Below are 21,715 nucleotides of genomic sequence, written 5' to 3'. Positions count from 1 at the left end.
GGTTTAATTTCATTTTGCTATGTATGGATTTCTAGTTTTCCCAGCACCATTTGTTGAAGAGGTTATCTTTTTTCCAGTGTATGTTTTTGGCACCTTTGTCTAGTATGAGATAACCATATTTATGTGGGTTTGTCTCTGTGTCTGGAACTGTAAATCAGTGCAGCCACTCTGGAATACAGTATGGAGATTCCTCAGAAAACTTGGAATGGAATCACCATTTGACCCAAGTATCCCACTCCTCAATTTATACCCAAAGGACTTAAAATCAACATACTACAGTGATGCAGCCACATCAATGTTTATAGCAGCTGAATTCACAATAGCTAAACTGTTAACCTAGATGCACTTCAACAGATGAGTAGATAAAGAAAATGTGTTATGTATACATAGTAGACTAGTACTCAGCCCTAAAGAAGAATGAAATTATGGCATTTGCAGATAAATGGATGGAGCTGGAGAATATCATGCTAAGTGAAATAAGCCAAACCCCAAAACCCAAAGGCTGAATGTTTTTTCTGATAAGCGGATGCTGATCCATAATGGGGGCGGGGGAGAGAATAAAAGAACTTTAAATTGAGCAGAAGGGAATGAGGGGAGAGGAGCCGGTAGTGGGGTGGGAAAGATGGTGGAATAAGATGGGCATTATTACCCTGTATACATGTATGATTACACTGCCAGTGTGACTCTGCACCATGTACAACCAGAGGAATGACAAGTTGTGCTCCATTAGTGTACAGTATGTTAAAATGCATTCTACTGTCATGTATAACTAATTAGAACAAATTTTAAAAAAGGGGTTTGTGATCTCCTAATCAGGTTCACATTCAAGGAGGAAAATCAATCAAGAACTGTATTGATTGTGATCACTGTTGACCACAGTAAAAAACTTACGTAGAAAAATATCCCTAAAATGATGTATCTAGCTATGGAGCTAGATATGTTAGGGATTTGTTTCCTCTGCAGCCTACACAGATAATCTGCCTTTCCCCCTAGATTTATGAGGAGACAATGAATGAGATTTACTCTTTTTAGGTCTTCAAAGTAGCCATAGAAATATTATTACTTGTACCTACATCTTTTCTGACAGAATAAGTTTGTTAAGAAATACCGGTGGGATAACATCTGTGCACTGTGCTGCCCAGCACTATGCTAAGTAGGGCCTGTGAAGCATATTTACAGTGTACAAGACACAGTCACTCTTTGGTTCCATAGTGTCCTTCTCTTCATGTTTTTGCTATGCATATTTGTAGCAGTGTCATGACTAATGTGAATCTTATTAATTTCACTTCTCTCCTGTTCTTGTAATAAGGAGAACAAAGACCTAAAATTAGTTAAAAGTGTTTTGCCAGTTTCTAGATTAAACATAATTGAGTACTATAACATGAAATAAATGTGCCTGGAAACTGTTTTAACAACCAAAAATGCAAAGAGAAGAGTGATGATTGTGATCTAGAATGTCAGAGAAGTCTTCCTTGAGGAGAGCGTATTTCAGCTGAGCTTGAGGGTTGAGCACAAAGCCCAGGTGCTAAGCACAAGTACACATGAGGGATGGCCAGGAAGTAGCCTGGAACTGGTTCATTTTGGATAGCAGTGGACTGAGGTTATGAAGGTGTATATATATATATATATATATATATATCTCATGAGGTTATATTTAAGCCAGACAAATAAACTTGGTGTGATGTTTGGCAGAAAGCATTTGAAAATTTCCTGAAAATTAAGATTAGAAGGGCACTTTATTTTTATTTTTTATTTGTTGTTTTTAGTAATACATGACAGTAGAATATATTTTCACATATCATACATAGGGTAGTATAATTTCCCATTTTCATGGTTGTACATGATAAGGGGTTACAATGGTTGTGTATTCATATATGAACATAGGAAAGTTATGTCTGATTCATTCTACTCTTTCCCATTCCCATCCTTCTTCCCTAGAAGAGCACTTTACAAGAAGTTCACAAATTACCAAGGGTAATAGGGTGGCAAGACCCTCCTTTCTGTTAGCCTTATGCTGCCCCATCTAGTACGGGCAGCTGAACTAAAGTCACTCGTGTGAATTTGGGGTGACAGAATACCTTTTATAAGCTTCAGGACGGCTTTCCCCAGCTCCTGGCCTTAGGCTCCCCAAAAAGGGAGGCAAGAGAAGGTCCCAAGAGGCTGACAAGAGAGAGAGAGACAGAGACAGAGACAGACTAGGTTTGGAAATGGGCTTTTTTGTGGTGGTAGGGCAGAAGGGGTAGCTTTACAAAGGAACAGGTGAGTGTAACTTAACCCCAGCAGGTGACTCCTACTCTTGGAGCCACACCTTGTTATCGGAGTTGGGGTAATACCCAAGTAACTGCCACCTGCTTCAGAACCCTTTGCTTCAGGACTTAAAACCATGTTCATCCAGGGTGGCTTCCCACAGCCTTATTTATCCAATGAAGAGACATGCATTAGAATACCACTTTTGACCTCTCTCCATTCCTTTGCACACTCCACCCCTGAGAAGAAGGAGTGACTTATTTGCAAGCTTACGAGAGGAACCAGGTAATTTGGCTCTCTCACAAGAAGCACTAATTCTGGCCAGCTCCTTCAGATCTGTTCCCACATGCAATCCACCATTTATGTATGGTCCCCCAGGAGGGGAGACCTGGAGCTATCCAAGGTTGCTTGTGACTCAGAGGTAGGTCTGTATAATCCTGGGGTTCGATTTATTGCTACATGCCTAATCCGCATGCTCTAATTGGCTCATATTTTTATTTCCATGTGTCTCAGTACCCACTGTCAATCTCAATTGGTTCAAAACTTGGGTGAGAAAAGGGGATGCTATCTACTGTCTCCATTAGCCCAAGCAGTAAGTATAATGTTGGTAGGTGGAAAAAAATCAGAGAAACCAATTAGAAGGTTCTTCTAGTTTATCATAATGTGAGGTGATGAGGACTCAAACTAGGGTGACTGTGGCAACAAAGAGAAAGTGGGACTTGTGAGAAGAAAAAGAAGGGCTGTAACCGAGGATAGCTGAGTATACATCAGTGAAGGAAAAAGAAAGCCTCACCTTTTAAAATGCCCTTTCCCCTTTCCTGCCTTCTTCAAATACTGTCTTCCAAGTCCATCTCTGACACCGTCACCTCCTCAAGATTCTCAAGAACTTCTCAGGCAGAAGTTCTCTCTTAATTCTCTGAGACTCAGAGCCCTTTAGCTGTTCTTGTCAGAAGGCTCTGAGCACTTGGTGCACAGCCTTCTGGGCCTGTGTTTTTATTTCCTGTGGGCTATAAAATGTCTCAGGGGTGGAATGTGCAAAGGCATAGAGAGAGGTCAAAAGTGCTATTCCAATGCATGTCTCTTAATTGGATACATAAGGCTGTGGGAAGCCACCCTGGATGAATATGGCTTTAAGTCCTGAAGCAAAGGGTTCTGAAGCAGGTGGCAGTTACTTGGGTATTACCCCAACTCCGATAACAAGGTGTGGCTCCAAGGATTTGTATCTGATTCATTTGGCATTTCCACAGATTCTAGCACAGACTTTTGTTGATACAGTCAACAAATATTTTTAAATTTATTTTTATTTTTGGTATCAGAGAATTGAACCTGGGGCACTTAACCACTGAGCCATGTCCCCAGCCCTTTTTATTTTATTTTATTTAAACACAGGATCTTGCTAAGTTGCTTAGGGTCTCACTAAGTTTCTGAGGAGACCTTTGAACTTGTGATCCTCCTGCCTCAGTCTCCTGAGTCACTGGGATTACATGTATGCACCAGTATGCCCAGCTTACATTCATCAGATATTTATGGAGCCATCCACTGATACATAGGGGTGAGAGTTATCAAGATCCCTGCCTTCAGGAGAAGGAGAGGGCACTTTGAAGGAAATAAAGCAAGGTGGTATGACAGAGACAGACTGAAGGGCTCTTTAACTTGAGTGCAAGGGATGGCTCCACTGAGAACAGCACCAATGAGGTAAAAAATTGAGAGATGTAAATAAAGCAGTGGAGTTGGGGGAAGTGTTCCAGACAGAGGGTGCAGCAATTTCAAGGGCTTTGCAACTAGAATGTGCATGACTTGTTTAAGGAACATAAGAGAGGATGTGGCGAGAATGAGAGAAGGGATGTGAGAAGTCAGAGCAATAGTGAGAGGCCCGATGACTATGAGCAACAAGAAGTAGAGTCATTGTAAGAACAGCCAGATTCTGCCATTGGAAAAGTATGATCATGTTCATATTTTTTTAGTAAAAACAGTGAATATTAGAAGATAGAGGAAAAGAGGTTAGTAGAGGGAGAGTTTTAAAATGTTTCAGATGACAGGTAAACAAAGTTAGATTGTTAAGTACCTTATAATGAAGTGTTCTCAAAGGTCTAGGATGTTACTATTGTGAAGAGAGATTTGGTCTCTGGAATCAAAGAAAGTAAGGAGAGGTGCTGATAAAGATCCTTAAACCAGACAGCAAATGCATAATGTAGATCTTTACCACCACAGTGACACCACAGCACTGTTTTCTGCTGAGTCTAGATGTGGTCTTAGCATCTTTCACAATACAGAGCTTCAGGCAGTTATTATCAGTTAATGGAAGATGCTTTCTGTCTCTGTTTCAGACAGTGCTAGACGGGACCATTACTTTAGGCCCATGATTAGGGGAGCTAAAAGCCAGGCAGTCTGTAAGCAATGAGGTCCAGGAGCCCCTGGAATTAGAGTCACTGGCTCGAGGTTGTAACTGCTCCTCAGTTTCTTTTTACTTCCTTACTGATTTTCAGAATAATTTTATAAAATTTGACAAATATTTTATGAATGTGAAATAGTAGAGCCATGGGGGTACAGAGGAGGATGGTTATTTTCATCCTGAGGGTTTGGAAAGACTTCAGGAATAGGTAAGATGTTATAAGAGCCTTTAAGTATGAGGAGAACTTGGTGAGCAGAGATGAAGGGAACCCAGGAAGGGGACCCATGAGAGAAAATGCGTGAAAGGTTGAGAGAGTTGAGCAATAGAAACAATCATCAGGTGGAATACAGATTCAACCTCGAGATCCAAGTAGCACTTGACAGAAACCACGAGAAATGGAGGAACATTTAAGCAATATTATGGAGATAGACTTGACCAAATCCAGAATGCAGAAAATTTACAGGACAAAGAAATCAATTTCTTCAATAAACACATAGGTAGAGTTGAGGTATAGTTCAGTGGTAGAGCATTTACTTAGCAAGCATAGGCCCTGAGTTCAATCTCAAGCACCAAAAAAGAAAATTAAAATGAATAAATAATATGTGGAATAAAAAAAAAGGAGGAAGAGGGAACTATTATAGATTTAATAATATGTCAACCAAATCAGTATATGAACTCAACTTGAACAGACCAGCTGTATTAAATGTTTTGAGACAACCTGGGCAAGTTAGACATAGACTGGATATTATTACATAAGGAATTTGAGGGGCTGTGAAAACAGTTATCATATATAATTTTTTATTAGAGTTTTATAGTTATACAAAGTAATTGGGTTCATCCAGACAAACTCATACATGCATAGAATTTGATTTCAGTTTATGATCGCCCTTTCCCTTTCCTTTTTCTCTCTTGTCCTCTTTCCCCTCTCACCTTCTGCTTTGTCTACTAGACTTCCCTTTGCTAATCTATTAATTTATATTTGATTGGTTCTTTCTACTTATTCATAAAGGTGAAGTTCCTTGTCATATATTTATGTTTGCACATAACATGGTTTTTTTAAGAATTCATTCTTCATTTCCTTCTCCTACTCATCCCTCCACCCTTATCTCTTGACCTCTTTCTTCTATATTATTGATTATCTCTTTATCTTTATGTTATCTTATCTTTCCTTCCCTATTTACTTTGTCTCAAGCTTTCACATATGAGAGAAAACACTTGACCTTTTAGTTTCTAAGTTTGACTTATTTCACTTAGCAGGATATATTTTCCATTTCCATCCATTTATCAGAAAATGCCATAATTTTATGCTTTTATGTTGGCTGAGTAGAACTTTAGTGTTCTACACACCCCACAGTTTCTTAATCCATTTATCTATTGACAGGGTTGATTCCATAATTTAGCTATTGTAAATTGTGCGGCTATAAACATTGAGGTGGCTGAATTGCTGTAGTATGCCAATTTTAGATCTTTTAGGAAAATACTAAGGGTGGGATAGCTAGGTCACATGGTGGTTCCATCCTTAGTTTTTTGAGGAATCTCTTTACTGCTTTCCAGAGTGGCTGTACTAGTTTGTAGCCCCACCAACAATGTATAAAGTGTGCCTTTTCTCCCCAAACCTCATCAGCATTTGTTTATATTCTTGATCATTGCCATTCTGACTGGAGTGAGATGAAATCTTAGTGTAGTTTTGATTTTCATTTCCTTGATTGCTAGAGATGTTGAACATTTTTTCATATATTTGATAGTCATTGTGTTTCTTCTTTTGAGAAGTTTCTGTTCAGTTGGCTTGCTTGCTTTTTTGGTATTAAGTTTTTTGAGTTCTCTGTATATTCTGGATATTAATTCCCTATCAGGGGGTAGCTGGCCAAGGTTTTCTCTCATTCCATAGGTTCTCTCTTCATACTCTTTTTTTTTCTTTTCTTTTCTTTTTATTATTTTTTTAGATGCATGGACCTTTATTTTATTCATTTATTTATATGTAGTGCTGAGAATCGAACCCAGTGCCTCACACATGCTAGGCAAGTGCTCTACCACTGAGCCACAACCTCAGCCCCTCTCTTCACACTCTTAATGATTTTTTTTGCTATGCAGATGCTTCTTAATTTGATGGAATCCCACTTATTGATTCTCAGTTTTATTTCTTGCACTTTGTGGGTCTTGTTAAGGAAGTCAGTATCAGCCCCTATATGATAGAGTGTTGACTCTGTTTTCTTCTAGCATTTGTAAAGTTTCTGGTCTAATTACTAAATCTTTGATCCATTTCAATTTGAGTTAGTGTATTTTTCTTCTTCTAAGGCCTTGAGGTGGAACATTTTTATTTGGGATATCTAATTTTTTAATGTAGGCACTCAGTACTATAAATTTTCCTCTTAGAACTGCTTTCATACTGTTACAGAGATTTTGATATGTTGTATCTCTGTTCTTGTTCATTTCTAAGAATTTCTTGATACCTGTTCTCATTTCTTCTTTGGTCCGTTCTTCATTTAGGAGAGTATTATTCAATTTTCATGTGTTATGTGGTTTCTATTTTTTTTTTTTTGCTGTTGATTTCTAGTTTCGTTCCATTATGATCTAATCTGATACATGGGATTATATTGATTTTTTTTTTTTTGGATTTGCTTCATAACCTAGAATATGATCTGTTTTGGAAAAAATTCCATGAACAGCTGATACAAAGGTAAATTTAACTGTTTGAGGGTAGAATAGTCTGTAGATGCCCATTAGACCCATTTGACTTATAGTGTTATTTAGGTTGCAGATATATTTATTGATTTTATGTTTTGATGACCTATTGGTAATAAGGGTGTATTGAAATTACCCAGTATTATTGTATTGGGATCTATGTGGGATTTAATATTCTGGAGGGTTTTTTTTTTTAAATGTAATTGGATGTGTTGGCATTTGGAGCATAAATGTTTACTATTTGTTATATCTTTTTGTTAGATTGTTCATTTTACCTGGATGTAATGGCCTTTTTTGTCTTTTCTGATTAATTTTTACTTGATATCTGCTCTGTTAGATATGAGAATAGCTACTCCTGCTTGTTTTCAAGGTTTTTAGGCATGGAATATTTTTTTCCATCCTTTTACCTTTACTCTGTAAATGTTTTTGCCTATAAGATGAGTCCCTTGTAAACAGCATGTAGTTTATTCTTGTTTTTTGATCCATTCTGCTAATCTATATCTTTTAATTGGGAAGTTGAAACAAATAACATTCAGTGTTAGTATGAATATGTATTTGTGGTTTCCTGCCATTTTGCTTTTTGCTGTATTTTATCCTGTCTTGATTCTCATTTAGCTGTTTATTCTTCTATTGAACTTCCTCTGTTTGACAATTTTGAGAATTGTTTTTTAGTTCCTCTGTGTGCAGTTTATCTTTGAGTATTCTTCGTGGTGCTGTATTGATGTTCATGAATTCTTTTAGTTTATTCTTGTGGAAAATTTTAATTTTCCCCTCAAATTTGAAACTGAACTTTGCTAAGTATAGCAACCTTGGCTGGCAGGGATTTTTTTTTTGTTTGTTTGTTTTTATTTTTGTTTTTTATAGCTTGCAGGTCCTCCTTGATTTTAGGGTCTGAACTGGGAAATCAGACGTGATCCTTATTAGTTTGCCTCTAAATGTGACCTTATGTTTCTTTTGGGGCTTTTAATATTCTTTCCTTATTTTTAACATTAGGCATTTTGATTATGATATGTCTTGGTGAGCTTCTCATTTGAATATGTCTATTTAGGATCCTGTATGCCTCCTATATGTGCATGTCTATCTCATTTCTGATATAGGAAGAGTTTTCTGTAACTATCTCATTGAAAATGTTCTTTATACCTTCAGTTTGTATCTTCATGTTCTCTTCTATCCCAATGATTCTCAGGTTTTGTCTTTTCATATTATCCCAGAGTTCTTACATATTCTGATCATGTTCTATAATTTTTCCCTTTCTTGCATTTTATGTACTCAAGATCATATAGCCTGTGCTCAGTGCCTGAAATTCTGTCTTAAAGGGCTGAGGTTCTGTTTTCTATGCAATCTGATCTGATTAATGCCTTTAATTGAATTTTTAATTTGATTGATCGTGTCTTTCATTTCTAATAGTTCTGCTTTTTTTTCCTCCCTATTTCAATTTATTAACGTGGTCTCTCATCTCCTGTAATTGATCTCTTAATTCCTTCCTTAGATCTTCTTTTAGTTCATTGAACATTATAATAATCAGTTTTTATACTTTCTTTGGGATTTTGTCCATCTCACCGTCAGTAGGATCCTTTGTTGGAAGATTGTAGATTTTGCAGGGAGACTTTTTGCCTGTTTTCTTGTGTTTTCAGAGGTCCTCCTGGACTTGTGCATCTGTTGAAGTAGATTCTCCTCTTTTTTAGGCATGTCCTTTGTTTGTGATTATCTTATTTATTCTGGAACTTCACTCTGTTTTTGATATATGAGTAGATGCCAAAGGGTGGGAACTGAGGTCCCTCTTGGATTGTTTCTGCTGGTTCTTTTTGTTGGTTTGGGGCTTTTGTCTCCTCACTTCTTTGTTTTGGAATAATGTCAGGGTTTAGATAGGATTAGATTATGTGTGAAGTAAAATTTTTTTGTTGCTTAGTTGAGATGTATTTCACAGCTGCAGGATCTACTCTGTAATCTTGAAGTGTCCCAATCTCTTTCTGGCCCCTCTTAGAGGGAGGAGGAGCCAGAAGTGGCATTAACATCAACAACAAGAGTACAGTTTTATGTTAAATGTCCAATGTCTACTTTGAACTCTGTAATACTATTTGCTATCTATATAGGAATGATGAGGTCAGCATTTAACAATAGTACTACCAATTACAAAATGTTAACTAGGTCAGGAATTCAACAGCAGGTGTCTACTATGTTGTCCAGTATATTTTTGATCACTCCAACTTGAATGGAGTGGGAATTACATAGTCTAATCATTAGTTTTGGTTTTTGTGTCTTCTATTCTTTGCATTAAAGTATGGCTGAAGATTGAGTGTCATTAATTTATGTATGGAGCAAAGTGTGCTGCATTTTGATTGAGTTTGGTTCAGCATCAGAATCTCTAACCTGTGAATTTTTCATGTCCCTGTAGGTTCCCAGCACTTCAGAGAATAAAGCAAAATACACAATAGTGACAACCATCACAAACAATATACAGCACTAAAGTAGAAACCCATTTCCTACTATGATATCTTCAATATTAAATACCACCAAAAATCAGGAATGGTGGGTTCAGCAATTGTCAACAGTAAAAACAGTAACTATGCACTAGATCTAGCTTTAAAGCAAACATCAAATGTCAACTATATTATCCACAGCAGTAATGACTGCATCAGCATTAGTCAATTAGTTCTGAAAGAAGGAACAAATACAGTTAAACAGAGGAAAATAAAATGTGTTAGAATTAGAAAAGAATTACAATTTCAAATATGAACAGAGAGGATGCAGAAGAGAGGTAGCTGGTGATGTTTATATAGAAGGAGGGGGGGAAACAGAAGAAGCAAAGCATTGGGAGGGAGGGTGGCAGGAAGGGAGGGAGAGAGAACAATAAAATCTGGCCATTAGAAGGAGAAGAGAAGAGAGAAAGAGAAACAAGAGAAATAAACAAATGAAAATAATACAAAGCTAAACCAAAATATATAATCCCCAAACCCCAAACCTTCAAAAGACAAGGCAAGGAAAAAAAACTACATTTTTAAAATGCTAAAAATGAGAGAAAAAGAAACAAATAAGTATATGTATATAGGTCCCTGAACTAATCAGCACAGCATGAATACACACACACACACACACACACACGGGAAAAGACAAAAAAAAAATTCTTGGTGAAGAATGAAGGAAACTTCTTCACTGAGGTAGTCAAAAAAGTTGACCAGATTGAGTGGTCACTGTCTCTGTCCAACAGTCTTTTTTTGCACTTCTTGAGTTATGTACTGATAGAGGTTGTTAACCTCTTTTTGTTTTTGTGTTGCTCTCTGAGCTACCATTTGGAGCAGCCTAAGATTGAAGCTGTTTCATGTAAGACTCAGTTTCCCTTCTCACCAGAGTGAGTGGGAGAGGTTAGGTAATACTGTTAGTTGGCATTTTGTCCACTGAGACCAGTTCATTGCCCTCCCAGGGTACAGCTTCTGCGAAGTTCTTGGGGGCATTCTAGCAGGTCTAGTCAGGCCTCAGTGGCTTTGTTGGGTTGGGCCTTCTTTGGAGAGATTAGATCTATCCACCCCCAGGGCTAGGCAGTGGCTGATCTCTGATATGGGTCCAATTCTCAGGAGCCCTATACTGATCATCCATTCACTGCTGCCCATGAGCACAGCCTTCCTGGGCTTAGTCCCCAAGTGTATTCACTCACACCAGCTTAGGCTCCTGGCTCTCTTCAGCTGCTCATGTAAGCCACTACCACAAAGGAGAAGCTAATCGGGCTCCCCTTCGCCCTACGCACTTGAATCCCACTGGCTACAGACTGTTCCTATGTTCAGCCAGGCACACCCTAGGTCACCCATTTGGTGCCTGCCAGGATATTGTGGCAGAATTTGCTCTGATCTCCTGCCTCCAGGAGGGAGCTGTCCTTACAGTGAGATTGCCTCAAAATGGCTCCACTCCAGCTCTCTCTGACCAATTGAGATACCGAATGTGCTTTTCAAGCACCACTGTACAGTACAGTCTCTGGATTAGCTAAATTTAAGCAGCTTTTTAAAAAATTTAAATTTTTTTTTAGTTGTAGATGGACACAGTACCTTTATTTTATCTATTTATTTTTACGTGGTGCATAGAATCGAACCCAGCCCCTCACGCATGCCTCACACATGCTAGGCAAGCACTCTACCACTGAGCTAAAACCGCAGCCCCTTGGCAGCTTTCTTTTGATCTTAGCTTTTTCCTTACCAAATCTCTCTTCTCCCCTTCCCTCTGTGGTGAGTTGGTGCTGCCATCGCCACTTTTCCATGCTGGGGTAGCCACCAGGTCAGCTCCAATGTATTCTTTTTTCTTTGTTTTTTGTACTCAAATTCCTGAGTCTGTAAACCACTTTGAATGTCCAAAATTGAATTTTAGTTCAATCCCTATTTTACCCACCTCACTGAGAAGCTGTACACCTACTGCTTTGGTCCCAAGCCACTGCACAACTTGGAATGAGGCTGTTCTCTACTCCACAATCTTCCTTGTGCCTCATATATAGATTTTGAAGTTTGAATTTGATAGATTAGACATATACCCTGAAGTATTTACAGGTAAAATGATAAAATGTCTGGGATTTGCTTTCAAACATTCCAGAAAAAAAAAATAGAAAACATGGAAAAAAAAAAGAGTTGGAGAGGGGTGGGAGAAACTAAAAAAGAATGTCGGAAACTTGAAGGTTTCTGAAGCTAAGTGGTAAGTACTTAATGTTCATGTTTATTCTTCTACATGCTTTTACGTGTGTTTGAAATTTTCCATAATGAAATGTTTAAGGCCATGCTAAAGAGTGTGAACTTTTCTCTGTGGCTCCCTGAAACCTGTGAAGAGTTTTGGCCTGAGGAAGAGCGTGGGAAGGGCTGTGAGACCTTAAAAAGCTTAACCTATGACAGTACCAGGAGGAGAAGGATCAGACCTTGATGAAGGTGGTGGCTATGAGAATAGAAACTTTTTAAAGAACTTATAGAGAATATAACTGCAAAAGAGGTACTCTGGTGGTTTGGTAGTACAGAAGTGAAACAGATGCTGAACCAGAAAATTCCCTTCTTCCTCTTTAGTCAATAGCAATCATTGTCCTGGAACCAGTATACTGGGGACTGTAAGGACAAGGAGGAGAGGGAAAAGGGATCTTGACTGAGGAGGAACTGAACCAGGTCTTTGTACTAGATGAAGTGGAAACCAGTGGAGAAATGAAGAGTTCTGGGCTGGTGTTTTGTTTTTTCATGAGTAATTTCTGACTTGTAGTTTCATTATAAAATTCATGGGTAAAATGGTTTGATCATCTGTCTCTATTTTCACTGGAGAAATGGGAAAAATATTGTTAATGATACAAATCACTTTTATTAGTTAAGATTGAATTATGTTGTTCATTTATGAAATTGAACACTTTAAAAGAGTATTTGTCTTTAATCCCTAGTACCACCAAAAAAATAAAAATAAAAAAGAGAAAGAGAATACCTGAGGAGTTAAATGAGTTTATTTATTTATTTTTAATATTTATTTATGTATTTTTTTAATTTTAGGTGGACACATTATTTTGTTTTTATGTGGTGCTAAGGATTAAACCCAGTGCCTCACACATGCTAGGCGAGCACTCTACCACTGAGCCACAACCCCAGCCCCAATTAAATGAGTTTAAATGACAAGGTCTGGGAAATCAAAACTTTGAGCTATAACAAATTAATTAAATTTTAAATTTATGTAGCTTCTAATTTATCAATAGAAAAAATATTAAAAATAAACCCTAGATCCAATAGAAAATAGCAGTTGGTAGAGATTAGAGAGAAACAGTAGTATTCCAGCCCTCTGTAGTCAAAGATAATTAGTACATCACATACAAACTATTAATAAGGTATGACATAACAAGACCAAGAGATACCCCAGCGAGAAGTTTCTTGATCACCTTTGCTGCCTTCTTGATTCTTATTTTTCAAGAGATTCCACTTTTAACTGCAGTCTATAAGAATAGACCATTTCTACGATTAATGCCGTGTCATTTTCTGTCTCAGTTTAACACACCATCTACAAAGGACTGAAGCTAAGGTCAGGGAACAGAGATAAGACCTGCTGTATCTAGTGAGAGGGAAAGCAGTGTTGGAACACACCACATTCTTTAGCCTTACTACTTTGGAGATTCCCTGGCAGGACTTATTCCCTTAACCAAGATGTCATCTACCACCCCTATGCTTATACAGTCAGAAAGAAGTAAGGTTTTGGTCAGATTTGCTGCTGGATTTGGGACTCAATTAAAATTGAACTTCTAATTCATGGTAGCTGTTATAAAAAGCTCTCAGGAAAGTAAAAAGAGAAGGCGGCAATTTCTAGCTAAAAGCAAGAGAGGTGGTTTGTATTTTACTCAGGAACTCATGGCTAAGCCGCTGGGTCACAGGAGGATTGAGGATAGAGGGACACATAGTTGTAAGTCTTATTATGGAGAAGGCTGAACTGTCATCAGTGCCTGATGGAAATGAGAGCGGGGAGGCGGCAGCAGTATCTCTAACAGCACTACCTCCCTTATTGCATTGTCAGAAGAGAAAGATAACCTGAGAATAGGCATCCATTATCTCTTTCTACAAAGGGATTAGTGTGGGTTGCAAGAAATTAATGGCTTTTGAGTTACCACAGAATTACTAATGAATGTCAGGACCAGAGATGTAAAGCAGATAAAATAGGCTTTTCTCTGCCTTATTTCTCTCCTTTCTCTTTTGGTTTGCTATGTTAAGATCAAGATCTTACTCTTTCTTTCTATAGTCAAAAGCAAAAATTTTATCCTCTGGGTGTATGACTTGCGTTCTTTAGGGAATGATTCAATTAGTTTTTGACTGTCTCCAGTGTGTGTTGGCACAGATTGAGAAACATCTCAGAAATTAAAACCTTGACCAGGGAGGAGTGCTTCCTTTTGCATGGCTGTCATTGTCATGTCTGATTAAAGTCTCCTGTGGTTCCTCAATTGACAGTCCCCTTTTACTAAAGTATTAAACTGGAATATATTGCCACTCATCAGGGATTACAGGTGGCTTATTTAGATAAACACATGAAATGGAAATGGAGAAAAGAGGAAGGCAAGAGAACTAGACATACTATGCACTGGACATTGTGCTAGAAGCTTGATTTATAATTCAACAAGTACTTATGAAACACCTACTAAGTACCAGGCATAGTATTGCATGCTATCGCATAAAAACGAAAAGAGAGCCAGGTGTGGTGGTGCGTGCCTGTAATCCCAGTGGCTCCAGAGGCTGAGGCAGGAGGATCTAGAGTCCAAAGCCAGCCTCAGCAAAAGAGAGGCATTTAGCAACTCCGTGAGACCCTGTCTCTAAATAAAATACAAAATAGGGCTGGGGATGTGGCTCAGTGGTCGAGTGTCCCTGAGTTCAATCCCTGGTAACCTGCCTCCCCACCAAAAAATGAAGAGAGCTTACTATGCAGTAGGGAAGGCAGACTTTTTTAAAAACAAACTTTAAAATGTATTTTTTTTGTTTGGATATTTAATTAAACTATTATAATGCAGCCTGTTAAAAGCCTATGAAAGAGGAACATAACTGACCCAGGGAGAAGTGTGTTCACATGAGGTGGGGGAGGGGCTGTGAGCTGAACAGACTCTTTTTCTGAAGGAAGGTAAATATGTAGTCCCTGGTTGAGGCAGTGGAAAGGAGCATTGCAAGCTAAGGGAGCAGCATAAGCACATTGAGGCTCCAAGAGAAAACTGCATGTAAGCAGAAGCCTAAAAAATGAACTGAAGGGGGCTTACCAGAGAGAGAGGCCCATGAACTGGCCTTGGGGACTAGTGGGTACTCTGAGAAATGGGAATTTGTGAGCAGCACATTTCACTGCTTTTTTTCATTGACCCTTCCTGGCATCATGAACTTAAGGAAGAATAAGAGAATCAGCAGGAATTCATTCACATGGCAGGTTTTCTCTTATGTATTTAATACTCTGCAGACTGTTACCTAGAAAGCAAGGAATCCCAAAAGAGTGTGATTGGTCCTAGGCCTACAGGGTATATTAAATCATTCTTTTTCCAGTATTGCAGTTTTCTGCACTGACTTCGTCATGTCACATTCATATCATACACCCCATTACTTACTTTTATACTCTCTCACCAAGGTAGTTCAGTTTTTAGATAAGAGATTTTTCCCTAGCTACATTTTGCCAATTAGATACTATCCTGGAATTTTACCATTTATACTTGGTTTAATTTGAACCAGGAAGATATCAACCTTTGATCTGTTTGGTCTCTTGCACCCACCTTCTTATAACTAATCGATACTTTTATGCCTCCTTTTTTTTTTCTTTCTAGAACACAAGCAGACATTCCCAAACATTCTGAAGAAGGGTTACCTGGAAATTAGAAAGGACCATGACAGTTACTGGCAAAGCTGTTACGCAGAACTGTCACCTTACAACTTATACTTCTATAGCCTCGATAGCAGTGGGAATCAAAACCCCTATGCCACGTACCAACTTTCCCACTTCCAGAGCATCTCTGTTTTGGGCAATCTTGAGGCCAGGATGGTAGACACCGTTCTCTATGACAACACTCAGCTACAGTTAAAGGCAGAGTCACCGTGGGAAGCTTTGGACTGGGGACAGAAGCTTTGGGAAGTTGTGCATGCTGCAGTGCCCGGTTACATGGGACGGCAGGATGAGCTGGCAAACTCACCAGGGCTTGGCCATCATGTTGACTATACACAGAATCATTGTTTACAAGAGAAATCCAACGGGCTGCTACCACCGTCTCCTGTCTTGGATAGCTCCAAACAGTACCAAAACATCCTCAAATCAGGGACACTCTACAGACTAACTGTCCAAAACAACTGGAAGGCATTTACATTTGTGCTGAGCGAGGCATACCTTATGGCTTTTCAGCCAGGCAAGCTAGATGAGGATCCCCTGCTGAGCTACAACGTGGATGTGTGTCTGGCTGTCCAGGTAGACAACCTGGATGGCTGTGACTCTTGCTTTCAAGTCATTTTCCCTCAAGATGTCCTCCGCCTCCGAGCTGAGACCCGGCAAAGGGCTCAGGAATGGATGGAGGCTCTGAAGACAGCTGCCAATACAGCGAGGAGTTCAGAGCAAAACCTGCAAGTCACACTGAGGAGCAAACCCAAGGATCAGCTGGGTGGGCATGAACTCAGGAAGAACAAACGTCAGTCCGTGACCACCAGCTTCCTGAGCATTCTGACAACTTTATCTTTGGAACGAGGACTCACTGCTCAGAGTTTCAAATGTGCAGGTACAGAGCAAATTTTCAGCTTAAAGCTCATTAAAGAGCAATCTTGAGTCCTGTATTGGAATTTATTTTTTAAACATCCTTAATAAGACAGTCATAGATATCGCCTGTTTACAAAAAGCATTTCTCCTCCAAGGGGTTTACTATGTTAAAAAAAAAAAAAATCTGTCCATCCTCATACTACATTGATTAATAGAAACAGCTATGATATACCCCACTGAATCAAAACTACTTGGCTGAAGCCTAACCAGACTGGAATTTAGGCTTCCTAAGTAGGATGTGATTCCATTTCCTCTGCCTACTTGCATAAAGTCATGGTGACTATGGCTGTCACAGATTTTCTCATGAGAGACATTCAGTCCAAAGCTAAGTACTCACCTCCTTAGGCAAAGCAAATGTCCATAGTCAGTAACTGTCATTGATCATGACCTTGTCAAATCCTGTTAAAGTGGAATCTGGAAAGTCAGCCTTGACAGAAAATGTGGAAATAGCTAAAAGCAGGGTAGATGATTATTCAGCAGATGACTCCTGAGTCACAATGGATCTGTGCCTCACCATGAGGAAGCCTAGGTTTTTGGAACTGCTGTGTAAGGGTGAGACACAAAGTAGAGTTCAAGGCCAATACTCTGTTATGTCTGGAAACCTCAATACTGCTTCTCTCCTCTACTCCCTATTCTTCCTACTTCCCCCAAACCTAAAATGGGGGGGGGGGGTATTAAAAATGAAATAAAAATTATTTCCTTTTTACTAACCCCACGATATTTGATAATAAATTTACTGTGATGACAACTTTAATTGGAAGTCTGTTGGGGAAGGTTTTAACTCAAGTCTATTAGATTTAATAATGCTGTTTAAAAACGAGCAAGAAATTTACCTCAAGCTGAGACCACATTTAAAATTTTATTCTTGCTCCTGCTTTGAAAAAAAGCCAAATTATAACAAAATGAAAATCCACATTTAAACAAATATATATTTAAACAAATATATATATATGTATGTATGTATGTATGTATTTTAGTTGTAGATGGACAGCATGCCTTTGTTTATTTTTATGTGGTGCTAAGGATTGAACCCAGTGCCTCACATGTGCTAGGCAAGCACTTTGCCACTGAACTACAGCCCCAGTCTCAAAATTCACATTTTAAATATAGTTAGTTGTGATGATGGTCTTTTCTACTGAAGAATAGTTTACTTAAAGGGAGGGAGTAAGTGAATAATCCTTGCTTTGCCCCAAAGTCTTTAGTGATTGTGGAGCAGAAACATGCAGGGTGGGATTGGAGAGATGAGAAGCTGCAAGCCAGTTAAGAAGCCATACCAGGTATGTGCATGTATTTGCAGGTGTGACAGACCTTGTGTTAAGTCAGACAGCTTCTTGGAATTTTCTTTTTTTTCTGATATGGGGGATTGCACCCAGGAACACTCTACTACTGAGCTACATTCCCAGCCCTTTTTAGTTTTTATTTTGAGATAGGGTCTTGCGAAGTTTACCCAGGCTGGCCTTGAACTTGGGTCCTTCTGCTTCAGCCTCCTAGAATCACAGTGTGTGCCATCACACCCAGCTTTGAAATCAGTTTTGAAATAGGAGACACCAGTTTTAATACAGTTTTTAAGAAATTATTGACATTTCAGTGTCTTCTTATTCTGGTGTATATAGTATATTTCAAAGTTCAGGCATTTGACGGTAATTTATTGTGCTTACTATGGACATCCTGGAGTTATGATACACTTCTGTGGCATTATATTACTGAAAGTCCACAAATCTGTTGTCTTAATGAAATAAGGGAGAACAGCCCAGCTTAGTTTTCAAGGTAGAGACTGGCGTATCTGAATCACAAATCCATATAGTAAAAGTGAAGAAAAGTCTCAGGTGCTACTCGAAGGTTGTCACCTAGCTGTCATTTATTCACCTTCCTCTCAGAAGTTTGTATCCTGATGGAGTGTGCATTGCCGCCCCTGTTCTGTATGGCAATATAGTGTTCTTAGCCATCAGAGGGAAGAGAAATGTAAGACAGAGAGAGCCCACTGCATCCAGCAGTAGGAGAAATGAAAACAGGAAAAAGATAAAAGAGAAGTGAGAAGAGACAGGGAAAGGGAAGCAAGGAGAAAAGAAGAAAGTATTATAGAATGAGCAGGAGTGGATCTTTCTGGTAGCTCCTTTGGGTTCTGTGTGATAGGATGCTTCCCTTTGCTGTCTAAATTTGGTGCTCACTAAATTTGGCTGATTGGAGGACAGTGGGAAAGGGTAGGGGAAGGGAGTCAAGGGGGTAGGATGATAAGCTGCAGTTCATTTACTCTGCTTTTACCTTCATGCTTTGGTTTGGAACTAATGGGGGTACGGGTAGGTTTCTAATTTTGGGGTGAGGATAATGCTGATTTATATAGTAGGGCACATTCCAAAGCAAAAATTGATGTATTTCATTTAAATGTCACCTTTACTATCAGAGAGTGCTATATTCAGTTACTTTGTGATACATGTGGCTTACTCGCCTGCTTTTCATTCTTGATGCTAGCATGTGGAATATTGGTTTCCAGACACAGGCAGGAGCACATTATCTCCTGTAGGGGGCAGAGTCTCAAAAGAAAAAGGCAAAAAAAAAAAAAAAAACTTGTTAAGCAGAGCTCTGGATGTTTTTTAAATTACTTGGGAGGCTGTTCATTATATCAAAGATTATTATAGCAGATGGAACAGTAAAAATTGACCTGTGTTTCTCAGAAACACAGTTAATTTAAACCAGCTGCTTCTGCCTTTTGTACCTTTATTGTCTAACTTAGCATCCTCGTAAAAAGACACATTTAGTAAAAAGTAACATAGCATGTTTACCTTCTAAAACACCCAAAAGTTCAATATATTGGTTGTAGTGAGTTTGGGCCTTATATACTAGTTTAAGGAGAAGCTAATTCACAGTATTACATGGCTTTAGTGTGTCTCTTTAAACTCTAAGTTCATATATGTATATATGCATATGAAGTTCTTCCTCCTTTAAATAGTTTGGATGAATAAACTTTAAATGTGGAAGATTACACTGAGTAGCTCCTTATTATGTCATTGAGTTGCTATTCAGGGGAGCCACAAGCACTGGCTTTTAAGTCTATAAAACAGTACTGTTGGCCATAGTTCACTAAATTCTTTCTATAAGTGGAGACTTTTCCATATCCTTCTTTAAAATTTAAAGAGCCCCTGCAGAGAAAATGGACCACGACCATCCAAAAATGTCTGAGGTTATGGTTTTGAAAATATATGCTGATTGTAACTGTATCTTTCTTTGCATGTGCTTGGACTTTTGATAGTTATATTTGATTGTGTGTGATTACTCCATAACTTCCTTTCCAGCTCCTTGGCTGCCTGTGCTTGGGAAGCCCAACGACTGTGGTCTTGCTGTTCCTAAACTTACAGGGGTCCTGCCTGCATCCAGGGCCTTTTCGCTTGCTAGCCCTACTTCCTGAAATTTGAAAATTAAATTCTTCCATTCATTCTGTCATTTATTGTTTGCCCAGAATCTTGGGTGCACCCAGACATACAAGTTAGTATTGCAGGAAAGAAGATAAAAGTCCTTGTCCTCAGGAAACTTGCAGTCTGCTAGGAAACACAAGTTGTTTATCAAATAATTCAATCAGTGGCTGCCAAAAAGGCAGCTATGACAAGAGCCTTCTAAGTGGGGCCCACATATCAGAGAACTGTCAGAGGTGGTATGAGGTAGAATTAAATTAAATCATAGACCTCCAATCAGTTTTAGCCCACAAAAAACAAAAAAACAGGCAGTTGATAAAGATGAACTTAATGTTTCACCTTGAAGTCACAGATTTTTGTACAGAGGAGCGCATACCAGAAATGATATTGTAGAACTGTTAATTTGGAAGTGCTTTAGTCCAACTTTTCAGGAACACCTCTGTAGCAGAAAATGAGGAATGTGTTTTCAGTAAAATTGCTGGTTAGAATTCAAAATTATAGTTGGCAATAGGGCATCTGTGATGTTTTAATAGTAATGCTAAAACAAATAATTATTTAGCTTTTTAAAATATTTAGGAAGGATGTACATGGTAAGTGGTTATAAGACTATTCCTAAATGCTGTAGAGATTGGATTATAAGGCAGCAACTGTGTTTTCTTTAGGAAGTTGACATGTGTACATACCTGTTTACACTCAATAGAGACATGGTTTTCTTGGCAGTAGCACACACAGATGTTTTTCCTATAATTTCTCAGCAATCAAGAAACCTAACAATTGAGTAGTACAATCAAAGAGCCCGGCGACTTGTTTATAGGTGTGACAAGAGTAGCAGAGCTCACCTTTGAAAGCATTCCTGTGTGACTGTTTTGTAATCTGGAGCTAAAACTGGATGACCCACTGTGGGGCAATGTTCCTGATTCTGAACTGAAGTTGAACATGTTAAGGAAGAAAACAGTGAGCCTCAGGGATCTCCTACACCATTTTCACAATGTTAGTTTTTATGGTTTTACTCCTTTGGCTGCTGTTTAACCTCTTGGGACTGGTGTTGATAATTACATCTCTCTGGCATTAAGAGCTTTTTGCTTTCCTTTTTCTTGCCTCCAACCCTTGTGAGGGGTAAACCCAAGGGGGGGGGGAGAAAGTTTTGCTGTGAATTCTTCAGCCATTTAGTGCAAATTCCTGTAATTACCGGCATTGTGTCTTCTCTGAATGGCACATAATACAGCAGAAGCCATTCCTAATTGAGACCTTACAGGAGGTACAAATCCCCTCTTTGTTCAGCCTGACAAATTAGTGCCAGAAAGTGGCAGGGTCCGAGTGGGAATCAAAGGCAAGAAACACAAAGATGGAACTTAAGGCTACAGTAATAACCCTCTCTTGTCCTGAAGGGAAAAAAAGTAATGACCAATGAAAAATGAAGTTTTTTTTTTTGTTATAAATTCCCTTGACGTGACAGCACCTCGGGGCTGCTCTATTTATTTAGCAAAAGTGATTAAATAGCAATACAACAGGGCGGCCCATTGTTTCCCTAGATGCCCCCCACCTCACAGACCCCTGCTGCCTTGGCTAATTGATTGACAATGAACCTCTGATAAAGAAGTATGTTGTTAGGACCTGGGATGGAGGGGAGCATCCCCCCACTTTGTGTGTGTGTGTGTGTTTCATTTTTGTTTGAATTGCACTCTAGTTTTTTCCCCTTTTCTCTCCCTTGCCTTGTCTTTCCCTTACACCCCCCCCCCCC

At 38.8% G+C, this 21,715-nt stretch overlaps 1 protein-coding gene across 3 annotated transcripts in view; it reads left to right on the top strand.

The window, feature by feature from the left end:
* Plekhm3 (pleckstrin homology domain containing M3) overlaps positions 1-21,715 on the top strand; it is a 215,079-nt gene that overhangs the window by 28,859 nt on the left and 164,505 nt on the right. For all 3 annotated transcript variants that reach the window (XM_048808417.1, XM_015481316.2, XM_048808416.1), the window contains exon 3: positions 15,594-16,529. In XM_048808417.1, the coding sequence (XP_048664374.1) occupies positions 15,594-16,529 (936 nt within the window). The remainder of the gene's footprint in view (positions 1-15,593; positions 16,530-21,715) is intronic.

This window comes from Marmota marmota, unplaced genomic scaffold (assembly GCF_001458135.2).
Source record: "Marmota marmota marmota unplaced genomic scaffold, marMar, whole genome shotgun sequence".
Lineage (NCBI taxonomy): Eukaryota > Metazoa > Chordata > Mammalia > Rodentia > Sciuridae > Marmota > Marmota marmota.
The sequence above is the reverse complement of the archived record's forward strand: the minus strand, read 5'-3'. Positions and strand labels throughout refer to the sequence as shown.